This window comes from Vombatus ursinus, unplaced genomic scaffold (genome assembly GCF_900497805.2).
Source record: "Vombatus ursinus unplaced genomic scaffold, bare-nosed wombat genome assembly UNPS02000580.1, whole genome shotgun sequence".
NCBI lineage: Eukaryota > Metazoa > Chordata > Mammalia > Diprotodontia > Vombatidae > Vombatus > Vombatus ursinus.
In genome coordinates, this window is record NW_020940358.1 from 13,058,997 (window position 1) to 13,073,664 (window position 14,668).

At 39.0% G+C, this 14,668-nt stretch overlaps 1 protein-coding gene across 2 annotated transcripts; it reads right to left on the minus strand.

The window, feature by feature from the left end:
• Positions 1-759: 759 nt before the first annotated feature.
• TUBB1 (tubulin beta 1 class VI) lies at positions 760-13,828 on the minus strand. Of its 2 annotated transcripts, XM_027850503.1 has the most exons (5): positions 9,380-9,397; positions 7,666-7,850; positions 6,094-6,202; positions 5,023-5,133; positions 760-4,883 (listed from the first exon to the last, which is right to left on the minus strand). In XM_027850503.1, exons 2-5 carry the CDS (start codon positions 7,720-7,722, stop codon positions 3,808-3,810), a joined length of 1,353 nt encoding a protein of 450 aa, XP_027706304.1. In that variant the 5' UTR covers positions 7,723-7,850; positions 9,380-9,397; the 3' UTR covers positions 760-3,807. The 2 variants fall into 2 exon arrangements, with proteins under 2 accessions (XP_027706304.1, XP_027706314.1); XM_027850513.1 differs by lacking the exons at positions 7,666-7,850; positions 9,380-9,397 and adding an exon at positions 13,749-13,828.
• Positions 13,829-14,668: the final 840 nt, after the last annotated feature.

Here is a 14,668-nt window from a genome sequence, read left to right on the forward strand (position 1 = left end):
ATCTTAGAAATATTGTAGAAGGAACAATTTTCCAAACTAAAAAGAAAAGTATTCAGTTCAAAATTTGTTTTCCTTTTTAATCTATTACTATAGTATAAAGTAGGAAAGTGACTTATTTTGGAGTATTTTTGAGTAAATGAAGAATCAGTTTGAACAACAGGGTTTAGAGAAAATGAATTAGTTGTATGTATATAATTCAAAGAAAAAAATGAACTTAAATCATTTAAATTTTTATCTCCTTTGTCTTTTATTCTTGTTCACAGACAAAAATATAAGAATTATAAGTCAGCAGAAATATTTTTAATATATTCATATAGCTACATGTTGATAATGGCTGATATTTATACATGCTTTCTCAGTTGATACAACAACTTACAGGTACCATAGGTATTATCTTGACAGGTGAGGTTAAACAGCTATTAAAGTCTAGAAGGTCTCTCCAGGCTTGAAATGCAACATTCTACTAACACATACCTAGTTGCTTTTTCATATTTTGCATCAAAAGTTCTCAAGCACGTGTACAATTTTTCAATAAATGTAAGCTTATCTCTAGGGTCTAAAGAATTAGCCCACCCTAACAGCTATATGTTAACAGGTTCTCACTAAATTCAACCATTGTTTTCTCTTGACTTCCCTGTTGCTATTAATAACACTACTATTGGGGCAGCTAGGTGGCACAGTGGATAGAGCTCCAGCATTGGAGTCAGGAGGATCTGAGTTCAAACCTGGCCTCAGACACTTGACATTTACTAGCTGTGTGACCCTGGGCAAGTCATTTAATCCTGATTGCCTCACCAAAAAACAAACAAACAAAAAAAAAAACCCTATTACTTTCTCAGTCACCCATGCTTAGTCATCTTTGACTCCTTTCCTAGCTAATCCATTGGAAGTTCTATTAATTCTACAGAATTCATGCTTTATATCTAATCCAGTCATCCACACATGCCATCTTCTTGCATCCTGCCACTTGGAGCACCCTCTGACCTTTCCAGGGGTACTTAATCAACTGAACTTTGGAACTCTTACTCTAGAGCTAAGCTGTCCTGATTGATGAATGAGAGAAAACTCACATAGCCCACCATATCTATCCAGTCCCACACCAACCCTACCATACTCACATCTCACCCAGATGTTCACTGCAATCATCAAATAAATAGCATTGCATGTGGAAAGGATGTGTTAATGGACTCCCATATGACTTCATTCAACATCTCTTTGAATTCCCAGGCCAAAGCACCCTTCCCTGGACAAATCTTCCCTATAAGTTTTGTCTTTTGTAAATTGTTAATTTACTATAAATAAGCTCTTTGAAGGCAGGGACTGCCTCACTCTTGTACTGTATTTGTATACCCAGCATTTTGCACAGTGCTTGGCACATGGTAAATAAATTGCAAATAATTGCTTTTCATTCTGGTTTGTCCATTTTTCTCCTTTCGGTTTACACTAATAGCCTCATTTGTGCCCCTCCCCACTTTACCTCTTATCTGGACTATGATATAGTTTCCTAACCAGGCTTACTGCCTCTAGGCTCGTTCCACCTAGACCCATGCTTAGCTGTTGCTGCCACATTATTCCATATTGTACACCCTCTGATCCCATCACTCCTCTGAAGCTAAAGAACCTCAGCAGCTCCCCATTATATACCACGTCAATGAACTCCTTAGCCTGCTATTCAGAGTCCCCTAAAATGTGGCTTCAACTTCTCTTTCCATCCTTATCTCAGTACTTTATTTCATCTACTATGATCCAACCAAACTTGACAATCTGAACATATTCTGAGGGATTTTTTTAATGCCTCTGTTTTTTCTGTTCCCTATGCCTGACATTTCCTTCACTCCCTTAGCCTTGCGTTTCCTTTCATCCTAATATCCACCTATTGAAATCCTACCCATTCTTCAATGTCCAGGTCAAATTCTACCTTCTCCATAAAGCTTTTCCTGTCCCTTGACAGAACATGTCACCTTTTCCTCCTCAGAACTCCCTGAGGAAAAGTCCCTTTTCTTCCCTGAACTCCCTGTACATCTCTTAGACATTTTTAATAGTCTATTTTGCACTAGTTAATTTTATATACTTGATGTTCACTATTAAATAGTGAAATTTGAAAGGTAGGGGGCTTTGTATGATTTATCTTATCTTCCGTAGTGCCAGACAGCACAGTACAGTACTGTACAGTAAATCCTTTAATTTATTGAATTGAATTCAGTGTTTCCTCTCCAAGTAGAAAATGGCTTAGAGGCACCAGATTTGATATCTGTATCAGTAATGCAGATGGTCAGCCTTATTTGCTTGGCAAACTTTCTCGTGACTTCCTTTGCCTTGGTGTTACCATGGTGCCTTATTTTAAAAAAAGCGACATTCTCGTCAGATTGCACCACTCCCTCACTCTTCCACTTCCTGGTGTTCCTATATTTATTCTAGCCAATCACAAAAGTAAATAAGAGGAATGGAAACCCAATTGCTTACAAAAAAAACATTTTCAGTGTAAGGAAAATTAAAAAGCCTTTTTTTTTTAACAACTGGATCAAATAACATAAGTAAGTGATAATGCTAAAAAAAAACCTTATATTCCTTATATTGTAGAAAAGGAATGGCAGTTGCTGTTGTCTTTAGTAGAGACAGGTAAAATGTAATTAAGAGGTTATAAGTTACCTGATTTTGCTCTAGTGGATTTAGTCTTATTATAATATGAGCAGATTAAAATTGTATTATAGTTAACAGTATCTCAGAATGCTGCCATTTGTAGCAACCTCTGTAGTTAAGTATAAATGTTCCCCAATGAGAGATTATGTTTTCAATTCCTGAGAAGCACATTGTAGTGGGCAATTGCTTAATTCCTAAATTTCAGTAGTTTCTACATTTGTGTGTATCTGTAGATTTATTTCCTTTTTTCTAAAACCAAACTGATTGCAAAACATTTTCTGAATATAAATAAAAGTGGATCAAGAATTTTAAAAAACCACATAACATTCTCTTGAATCTAATCTATAATGACCAAAATAAATATTTAAAAATTTTTTAAAAGCGACTTAGTAATCTAAGACTATTTAAATGCCTTGTGGGGAGCTACCTGTGCTTTAGAGGTAGTCTTATTTTCTCAATTTTTTTCTAGCCAGCACACAATGATTTTTACAAATTAGATTTACTAATAGTGTCCATTTAAATACATTTTGAATGTGTATTTACTTAATTGTAGTGAAACCTAACAGTTAGGTTGTCTTATTTCATTTGAGGTTTCAGGTAGCCAGCGGAAAGATGTAAGATAAAGCTTGGTTAGCAGGAGGTTCAAAGTAGACTATCTCAAAGGTGTTCAGCAAGAATCCCCAAACTCCCTCTTCCCCAGATCAGAGTTTATATCCCCAAAGAATTTTGGAGTTGATTCAAGCTGCAATGACTCCCTGTCAGACCAGAGAGGTAGCCTCCCCCTTTCTGCCTAACACAGTGCTTTGTATATAGTAGACATTTGGTAAATATTAAAAGAATGATTATAATGTTTATCAGCAAATTTACCATATTAAATAGATTGACATGCAGTCTGCAGTTAAACTATAAGCTCCTAAATGTGGTAAATGCTAGTGCTAGGAATTGAATGCTTTAATGTTTGTTTCCCATCTTCATTCCTCACCCCACCCCAAACCCCCATCAAAGAAAAAAATAATTGATGTCCATTCTTCACTGTATTTGGAACATAAAGCCAAAATGGTTTAAAAAAAAAAAACGCCAAAAACTATGCTAAGCAAAATTCTTGATTATATCTTTGATAGAGTGGTTACCTCACATTTAAGCATTTTTTTCCTCTTATTCCACTGTTTACTGTTCTTTTTCTTCTGGTTCTATCTCAACTTCCTCTGCCTCCTCATGCTTCTCCAGGATTGCTCTGGCATCTTGGTATTGTTGATATTCTGATACCAAGTCATGGATGTTACCTTCTGCTTCTCCAAATTCACTTATGTCCATCCCTTCACCAGTGTACCAGTGGACAAAGGCCTTCCTTTTGAACATAGCTGAGAACTGCTCAGAAACCCTGATAAATAGCTCCTGAATTGCAGTGTTATTCCCTATAAAGGTGGCAGCCATGTTTAGCCCCCGTGGTGGGATGTCACATACAGCAACTTTGACATTGTTGGGAATCCACTCCACAAAATAACCGCTATTTCTGGTCTGTATCATGAGCAACTGCTCATCTACTTCCTTGGTGGACATCTTGCCTCGAAAAATACAGGCTACGGTTAAGTAACGGCCATGGCGAGGGTCACAGGCTGCCATCATGTTGCGGGCATCAAACATCTGCTGGGTGAGCTCAGAGACCGAGAGAGCCCTGTACTGCTGACTGCCACGGGCTGTCAATGGGGCAAAGCCAGGCATAAAAAAGTGGAGCCGGGGGAAAGGAACCATGTTCACTGACAATTTTCTCAGGTCAGCGTTAAGTTGACCAGGAAAGCGGAGGGAGGTGGTGATCCCACTCATTGTCAAGGACACCAAGTGGTTGAGATCCCCATAGGTGGGAGTTGTCAACTTTAAGGTTCTGAAGCATATATCATAAAGGGCTTCATTATCGATACAGAAGCATGCATCGGTGTTCTCAATGAGCTGGTGGATGGAAAGTACTGCATTATATGGTTCTACAACTGTGTCAGACACTTTAGGGGAAGGCATTATGCTAAAGGAATTCATAATCCGGTCTGGATATTCTTCTCTGATCTTATTCATGAGGAGAGTACCCATACCTGATCCAGTCCCTCCCCCCAGTGAGTGGACTATCTGGAAACCCTGGAGGCAGTCGCAGCTCTCGCTCTCATTCCTGACCACATCCATCACATGTTCAATCAGTTCAGCTCCCTCCGTATAATGGCCCTTTGCCCAGTTGTTGCCAGCTCCCGAATTACCTGTAGCAAGAGAAGTCTTCAGGGTTACTACACCCAGCATGGGAATGAGAAAAGCCAAGTGAAGAGAAAGTGGCAGTATTATTATGCATTTGTGGAATAAGTTTGCATTTACTCCAATCAATGCCTTGGCAATACCTACCGTGAACAAAACTGTCAGGTTGAAAGAGGGTTCCTAATCTGCTAGACCGGATGCTATCCATGGTACCAGGTTCCAGATCCACTAAGACAGCACGGGGCACATACTTTTTAGCTGGTTTGGAAATAGAAAAACATTTCTAAAGGTTATTGTTTTTGTTAGCATAAATCCATTGGGTGTTTATGTAGATGACCAATCAACAAGCATTTATTAGGCCCCTACTTTGTTCTATGAATGATGATAAGCACTGAGGATACCAAAAGGAGGAAAAAGACCAAAAGAAAACAGCCCTCAAGAAGCTTATAGTCTACTAGGGGAGTCTACTGCGATCGTAGGACTCCAGAAAGAGTATAGGAAGAGACTTCAGAGTCATCCCTCTTATTCTTTTCTATAGTACAAAATTGCTTAAAATCTCTAAAATGATATGTCATTTCATCATTGTGGGAACTCCTTCATCAAGGAAGATCCCAACCAGACTACATAGCTTAGTAGATACATCTCATCTTAGTTGCTTAAAAATCAGAGAAGACTGACCCATGACCCTAGAGCTAGTAAAGTAAGCACCAGAAATACCATTTTAATTCCAGTAAAGACCTTTGGACTCCAAATCCAGTAGTCTAGTTTACATACCACACTGCCTCTCTACCAAAAATTTTCTTCTAATCATTTCTTCTTCCATTTTCTAGCATTTGCAATTCAGAGGATATGATTACCTCTCCATGGAAAATTTTCTAATATCTAACCAATTCATAACAAAATGACAATGCACAAATACCTTAAGCATACTTTTGCACTTTGTACCTAATTCAATGAACATATATTAAGTGCCTACTGTATGCAAAGGAATTTCAGATACTTCTTTCTCAGTTTCTGGGCTTGGGGTTGGGTTTGTTGATTGTTTTGGAAATCTGCCTGCCTGCCATTGTTGGTACTTGATAAGTGCTTGTCAATTGATTGAATTGTCACTTAGGTATCCTCTGTGTTTTTACATCTACAGGGCATTAGTTTGTTCCTTTGTCTGCCTTTGCCTGACTCCTGGAAGGAGTTTAGTGAAAATGCGTGCCAGTAGTGTACCATAGGCTTCATTGTAGTAAACATTGATTCTCTCAAGCTGCAGGGCTGAGTCTCCATGGTAGCTTCCAGTGGCATCAATTCCATGCTCATCCCCAATCACTTCCCAGAACTGAAAGAAGAAAGAGGATAGATGGACTCATGACTCCAAACTATTTCACATTATACCCCCCCCAACCCTAAACCCATGTACTCCAGGTTCATCCAGTTGGCCTACTTGTGGTTCCCTGTGCACATTCCATCTCCATCCTCTTTGCCTTTACATAGGCTTTCCTCTGTTCCTGAAATATCCTTCCTTCCTGCTCTTTACATTTTGAAGCCCTTGCTCTCTTATCTTATAGAGTATTAAGGCTCAAAGGGACCTTAAAGATCATCTAGCCTAATGCCCCCTTCCTTTCTTTTTTTTTAATAGGTGAAGAAACTTAAGACCTATGGAGGTTAAGTCATTTGCTCAAGGTCACATAGGTACTGAGTGGTAGAACATAGGTTGAAATTTAGATTTTCTGACTCCAATCTAATGTTCTTTCCAAAATAGCAATAATTCTAATTGTAAAGCTTTATTTTTTCTAAGATATGACAAGTTATAGAACTGTTCCTTGGAGAGAGTTAAAAAGGATTATGAATTACATAAGTACCACAAAGTAAACATGCATTTACCTTTTTTATAGACTCAAAATAATACCCATTTTTTAATGTACTGACCATTAGACCACACTGCTGCTCTGGAAAAAGAAAGAAGGCCATATCTAGAGCTTCCATTCATTTGTGGTCCTCTGTTGTCTTATCTCTGAACCTCAGAACTGTGAGGTTAAGGCAGCCCCACCCTCCTGTGTCTGTGTTTTAGTTTTAAATGCCCTATGACTGTTCCCTATAATTTTGACTTTTATTAACAGGAATACTCTTTGTTCCATTTTTAAAGTGCACCTGCCTCTAAAGGTCACAGAAATAAAAGGCAAATATTAAAATATGGCATGCTTAAATCACCTAAGTAAAAACAAAAATAAATTATCAGCTGGTACTCATTAGAATCAGCCATCTCAAAATTTTAACATTTGACACATTGAGCCTGTTTTTTGTTGCTGAATGTTAATAAACTAAATAGGAAAAATTTTGGTGAAATTTGTTTGAAGAAAAATGAATGAAAATTGCCTTCCAAAATCTACTACAGTAAAATAATAATTCAGGTATTGTTCAGCAAAACTTGTATTTCAGATTGGCATACTTCCTCCACCAACTTTCAGAAACTGATTTTGAAATAAATCACTTTTCTTCAAATGTGATGAAAAGTACCATGCTATATATAATAACCTGTTGAGGTATAACTATAATAGAAAGTTTTATATAAATTATATTATGTCATGTATGTACATGTTATACAAATTTAACTACAAATTATATTAGCCCAATTGTCAAATTTTTTCAAATTTGTGGGTCATTTTTACCTTTGTTTCAAATACTAGACATATTCCTAACTAGCCTAATCAATAAATATTGTGCACCAGTGCTAGGCTCATGATATTTGGATACTATTCATCAATCATAGAAATACAGTATTCATAATCAAATTCATCTTACCTTGGATCCAATCTGGTTCCCACACTGGCCAATCTGAATATGTACAATTTCACGCATTTTTTTTCCTTGTACCAAAGTTATGAGACTCTAATGAAATCCACAAATTCCAGGAGAACCGCTCTTCCCAAACTCACCAGTTAGAAGCAATGAGAGTCATTTCCAAGGAGTGTTTTAGAATGACCAAACTGCCCTTCAAAAATGAGCACCAAGGGTGTGACCCGTTCCGAATCCCCCTCAGCCCCCCCTCCTTTTCTGCCTATCTTTTTTTGAGAAGGGGTTGTTTTTTCCTTTTCTGCTACTTACTGTTACACTCAATATTGTCCAGTCATTTCCCAGCCTAAAGCAAAATGCTTAAATGTACACTATTACTTGGGTCAGTACTGGTGGTTGTGTGGAGGCCATGGTTGTCTTGAAGCATTAGTGTTGGATTTTATCTCCCAGACTATAAGTTGAAGGATGTGGCATGAGATTGTTATGATTCTCCTCTGGTGTCTTTAGATGGACAAACTTTATCTATAGATTTAGTTTCTCTTGCTACTGAACCTGGGTAGAGACCAGTTTTGAAAGGGGGGGGATTTTTCCCTCTTTTGTTTGGATGAAGTGACTTTAATTTAAAAGAAAAAAAGTCCCTTTGCCCAACCTCTAACCTCTGTCACTGTATCTTCTGTCTCCACTAAATAAATTAACAAAAGGTCAAATTGATTACCAACCCAAGTTTCACTTCCTTGCCTGAGGTGTGATTTCTGTTGGAGTTTCTCATGTTTTGTTTTATTGCCATTTAGTGAAGATGGAGCCTAGGCTCACAAATTTGTAAAAAGTAGCTTGTTATATAAGGAAACAGATAGTGGAAAGGAGGCAAAAGAGGCTTGGGTTGGGTCAAGGAAATGTTTTTTGCATGTGGGAAAACTGGTCATTTTAGTGAGAATCATAATTCACATGTGCTCTGACCCAGAAGATTAAAAGGTGAGTGAACAAGATTTCCCAATGTTCAGATGCAGAGGAAAGAACACAAGGTTTAAAATCAGAGAACCTGGGTGCAAAGCCCAGCTGTGCTACTTTGGACTATGGCAAAGTGACCTTCTGGATTGTTTCTTCACGTATGACATGATGGGTTAATTCTATGATGCAATACAATTACTACCAGCATTTCCATGTTTCACTGTTTCCCAAGCATCCTCAAGGTTGGAATAGAGTCTGCAGAAATAGACATTTTAAAAGGAGTATTGTTTTCTTGCCCATTTTCTTACATCTCCATAACATATCTTCCTGTCTAACAACTGGTGAATATCTTAGCTCAATCTTGTTAAATTTCAAGTGCAAATTTAATTCATATTTTAGTTTCAGGAGCTCCCCAATCTTGACCACAGCTGCCTTTCTTACAGATCCAAATTTGCCACACATCCCTAGCCTGTGTCAATATATTAATGACCCCTATATGCTTTGGGATCCTGACTGATAGGATGACTATTTTGGAAGCATAATTTTATAGGAAATAATAATGATAGTGCTTGGTACATAGTAAGTCCTAAGGGCTTGTCGATTTCTAATAGTAATCAATCCAGCTACTACGTGCTAGCTGTGACCTAGGGCGAGTCATTTAACTTCTCTCTGCTTCCAGTTTCCTCATCTGCAAAATGGAGATAAGAATAACACCTACTTTACAGGATTATTGTGTGGACCAAATGAGTTAACATATGTAAAGCACTTTGCAAACCTTGAAGTGTTATGTAAGTCCTAGTTATCATCATCATCATCATCATCATCATCATCATCATCATCATCATCATCATCATCATCTGGACTTTGTAACAAAAGAAACTGAAAATAATGGAAGCAAAGATGAACTTTGTCTCATAATAGACTATGAGAATGAGGTTGTTTTTTTTTTCTTCATTAACTGTAAACAAGTTCAGTGTATTAGAGGACAGATTTTACAACTTTTGTACCAAACTACAGAATGTCTTCTGTTCCTAGTCCTGGAATGATCCTTTCCCTCCATTTCCTATCTCAAAACCTTATCTGACCTTCAAGGTCTAACCCAAAATGCTACCTCCTCCACGAAGCTTTCCCTGATCCCCACCAGCCAGAAGTAAGGGCTCCTTCCTAAAAACTCATCCTACACTTTGTTCACACCTTTCTTCTGATACTCCACATTGTGTCTCTTTGTATTATGGCTATCTGTGCCTATACCTCATTTCTCCTGCCACATTGTAGACTTCTTTAAAAAAAAGTTTTATTGATATCTTTTATTTTCAATATTTTATATATTATGTTAACATTAATATTTATTTATGTATCCTAAAGGCAGCTAGATGGCACAGTGGATAGAGCACTGAGCCTAGAGTCAGCAAGACCTGAGTTGAAATCCAGCCTCAGATGCTTCATAGCAGTGTGACCCTGAGTAAGTCACAACCTCTGTTTGCCTCAGTTTCCTCAACTGTAAAAGGGGGCTAATAATAGCAGGGTGTAAGGTATAAGAAGACTTGGGGAAGGCCGGGAGGAAAAGGTTGTCTACAATAGGTGCTTCCACTTTCTCTCCTCTCACTCTTGTGTTAACCCCTTACAATTTGGCTTACCATTCCACCACAACTATTCTCTCCAAAGTTACTAAAGATTTCTTAGCTGCTGCATCCAATGGCCTTTTCTCAATCCTCATCCTCCTTCACCTCTCTTCAGTCTTTGACACTGTCATCAGTCTCTCCTTGACACTTTCTTTACTCTACGTTTTTAGGACGCCACTCTCTCCTGGTTTTCCTCCTGCCTATCTGACCACTCCTCAGTCTCCTTTGCTGGGTCCTCACCCAGATCACACCCTCTAACCACAGGTGTCCCTCACGGTTCTGTCCTGGGCCCTCTTCTCTTCTCCCTCTATACTGCTTCACTTGGTGATCTCATCAGATTCCCATGGATTTAATTACCATCTCTGTGCTAATGATTCTCAAATCTACCTATCCTGCAACAGTCTTTCTGCTGACCTCCAATCTCTCATCTCCAACTGGATGTCCAATGGACATTTTAAACTCAATGTGTCCAAAACAGAACTCCTTATCTTTCCTCCTAATCCTTCCCCCCTTTCTACCTTCTCTATTATTGTAGAGGACTACACTATCCTCCCAGTCCCTCAAGCTCACAACCTAGGAGTCATCCTGTGGATTCCCCACTATCTCTCACCCCCATCCTCATGTCCAATTTGTTGCCAAGGCCTGTCAATTTCACTTTTATAGCATCTCTCCTTTATGGCCCCTTCTCTTCTCTGACACTGCCCATCACTCTAATACAGGCCCTCATCACTGTAAGCCTGGACTATTGCAACAACCTGGAGGGTCTGCCTGCCTCAAGTCTCTCTCCACTCCAATCCACCCTCTATTCAGCCACTAAAGTGATTTTCCTAAAGTGCAGGTCCAATGAGCACAACACCCACCCCCACCCACCCCCAATAAACCCCAGGAGAAAATACCAAATGCTCTGTTTGGCATGTAAAGCCCTTCAAAAACCTAGCCTTCTCCTACCTTTCTGGTCTTCTTATGCCTTTTTCCTTGACTGCACTCTTCAATTCAGTGACACTAGCTTGATGGGCTGTGCCCATTTCTCAGCTCCAGGCATTCTCTCTGGCTGTCCCCCATATGTGGAACACTCTTCCTCCCCTGGTCTAACTACTGACCTCCCTGGTTTCCTTTAAGTGCTAACTAAAATCCCAACTTCTACAGGCAGCCTTCCCCAACCCCTCTTGATTCCAGTGCCTTCCCTCTGTTAATTATTTCTTAATTATCCTGTATCTAGCTTGCTTTGTATATATTTGTTTGCATGTTGTCCTTCCCATTAGATTGTAGGACAGGCACTGTCTTTTGCCTCTTTTTGTATCCCCAGTGCCTGGCACTTAGTAGGCCCTTAATGTTTGTTGAATGATTGATTGATTGATTGATTGATTGAATCTGATCATCTCCCAGTCCAGCAGCCCTGTCAAAAAAAAATTTTTTTTTAAATTAAAAAAAATGACCTTTTTTGATGAAACTATCTTGATTCTTTAATCTCTCTCTCTGTCTCTTTTTTTTTTTTTTGAGAGGCAATTGGGGTTAAATGACTTGTCCAGGGTCACACAGCTACTAAGTGTTTGAGGTCACATTTGAACTCAGAAAGATGAGTCTTCCTGACTCCAGACCTGATGCTCTATCCACTGTACCACCTAGCTACCCTGAATTCTTTTTATCAAACTATTCTGGCTCTTTTTAATGACTTTGATTTTCCAAATTTACTAACCATTCATTTTATAATATATTCTACAATTTTGTTAGGAATTTAAAATTAAGCCATCTCTGTGGCCTATAGTTTGCAGACTAAATAAACTCCATTCTCTTCTTTATTTTGAAAATAGGTATATTTGTCCTTCTCTGGTCTTTGGACAGCTAGGTGGCACAGTGGATAGACTACCAGGCCTATAGTCAGGAAGATTCATCTTCCTGAGTTCAAATGCAGCCTCAAACACTTACTAGCTGTGTGACCCTGGACAAGTCACTTAACTTGGTTTGCCTCAGTTTCCTCATCTGTAAAATGAGCTGGAGAAGGAAATGGCAAACCACTCCAGTATTTTGCCAATAAAACCCCAGATAGGGTCATGGAGAGTCAGACACAACTGAAAAATGATTGAACTGAAAGTCCTATGCCACTTCTCCCATTCTCCATAACCTTTCAAAAATCACTGACAATAGCTCAGGAATCGTATCCATCTATTTTGTGCTCTGGAATGTGGTTCATCTGAGCTTGGTGACCTGAATTTATCAAAAGGTGCCCAGGTCTCTCTTTTGCCTGTTTGTACTTTTCTTTTTCAGTTTTACTTTCTCTATTAGCCATCATTTTTGTCCCATCAATTCCATTCCAAAGATCATTCTCTTTACAGAGATATATTTTGCTGGATCTATGAACTTGTTAATGTGGGCACTCAACTGTCAGTGCTGATTACAAACCATCCATGCCTTTGGTGTGATTTTAAACCTTTGTATTCTTCCACACATCCTCTATAAAGGACCCACCAAATATTCTAGATGTACCTGTAGGTCTATTTACATTTTATAGGAATCAGTAAATGCACTCAGCCTATTCTTACTCTTAACACATCACTTTTATAATCCTACATTTCCTTTCTGAACTTCCCTGTGACATTTCTAGAATGTAGGTCATCATAGGAATTATGAGATAGAGAAATCAAGCAAACAAAACATGAAATTGTTCTGTCTTTTCTCCATTTTCCATGATCACTGCCCCATTATTCACCCTGAGTACCAGTCTTATTTCTGCTTTGAACTGCCTCTTTTTCCCAATATAGCTAAGAAAATTCTAGTATTTTTTTTTAATTTCTCACCATTCCTTCCCGGCTTCATCTTATTCTGAGTTTTAGCGCTCCTGACATTATTCTTACAGGATCATGCCATGCCTTTTTATTCATTCTCTGCTCATGTCTTTTAAATATCAAAGTTAGTTGATGGCTTCACTGTGTATTCACATAAGTCCCTTTAGGAAACTCTCTTTCCTGCTTCATTACAATCATTTCCTTTTGTGCCTTCAGAATTTCATTCTTGAAAACTTCCCATCCCTCCTAGGATGATTTCTTCCATAGGATTTTTGGCCAGGGGATCCCACCTATTATTTCTTTTTTTTTTTTTTTTTTTTTGCTTTTCTTTTTTGGTGAGGCAATTGGGGTTCAATGACTTGCCAGGGTCACACAGCTAGTAAGTGTCAGGTGTTTGAGGCTGGATTTGAACTGAGGTCCTCCTGACTCCAAGGCCAGAGCTCTATCCACTGAACCAGCTAGCTGCCCCTCCCCCTTATTATTTCTCTGAACCGTTTGAAGTCAGCTCTCCCAAGATTTAATGTATATTAAAGGTGTGCCCAGTTTTCCTCTCCTTTGTCAATCTTAGAGCCATTTGTAATCCTCTCTCCCTCCCTTTACCTATGTCCAATTAATGACTAAGTCTTGTCAATTCTATACCCACGATATCTCCCATACATCCTTTTCTCTTTAAATAGAAGCTGCCTCCCCCCCCCCCCCCCCCCCCCCCCCGCAATTCCAGGCTGTTATCGCCTCTGACCTGAACTTTAGAAGCAGCCTCCTAATTAGATTTCCAGTTGCTCCTCTCGCCCAGTCATCCCCTTCACAGCTGCCAAAATGATCTTCTGAAAGCAAAAGTCTAACTGTGTCACTCCCCTATTGCTTCTAGGATAAGATAATACCCCCTCAGGTTGACATTTAAAACATTACACAATCTGACCCAACTTCCCGTTTCAGCTTTATTTCATGTTACTTTCTTTCCTTCATGCACTCTGTATTCTGGCTCAAGTAATCCACTTGCTCTTCCCTTTTTATGACTTCTATGACTTTCTATCTTCCACGAACCTTTGCACACAGGCTGATCCCTGGCAATGGCAATGCCCTTTCTCCTTTCTTCTGCCTCTTTAACTATTTAGCTTCCTTCAAGGCCTGGCTCATGTGCCATCTCTTCTGGGATACCTTCCCTGATCCCCTTAGTAGTTAATACTCAGTGTCTCCCCTTCAGATCATCAGGAGTCCTGCTCATCTGTTTATGTGCTGCATCCTCCCAATAGAGAGTGAGCTCCCTGAGGACAGGGCTTGTTTTTCATTTTGTCTTGTTATCTCCAGTGCCTACCTAGGACAGTACCTTGTGCATAGTAGGTCCTTAGTAAGTGCTCAGGGGTTTGAATTCTAAAATGAAGTAGTCACTTCCCCCCTAAGGTTCCTGTTATTTCTACTTCAGTAATCAGTTCTTTCTTGTTGGTCAGGGTCAGGTCTAAAATGGTAATTCCTCTCATCATTTTCTCTACCCTTTTTCAAGTATGAAATTATTATTAAGGCAAGCCAAGAATTTATTTTCAACTTTGCTCTTGTCAGGGAAAACATTCCAGAAGATGTCTGCATCACTGGAGTTTTCCTTCACTACTACTGGGCCAGGCTTACCATCCATTTCTTGAGCTATTCTCTCCTCCTCTTGAT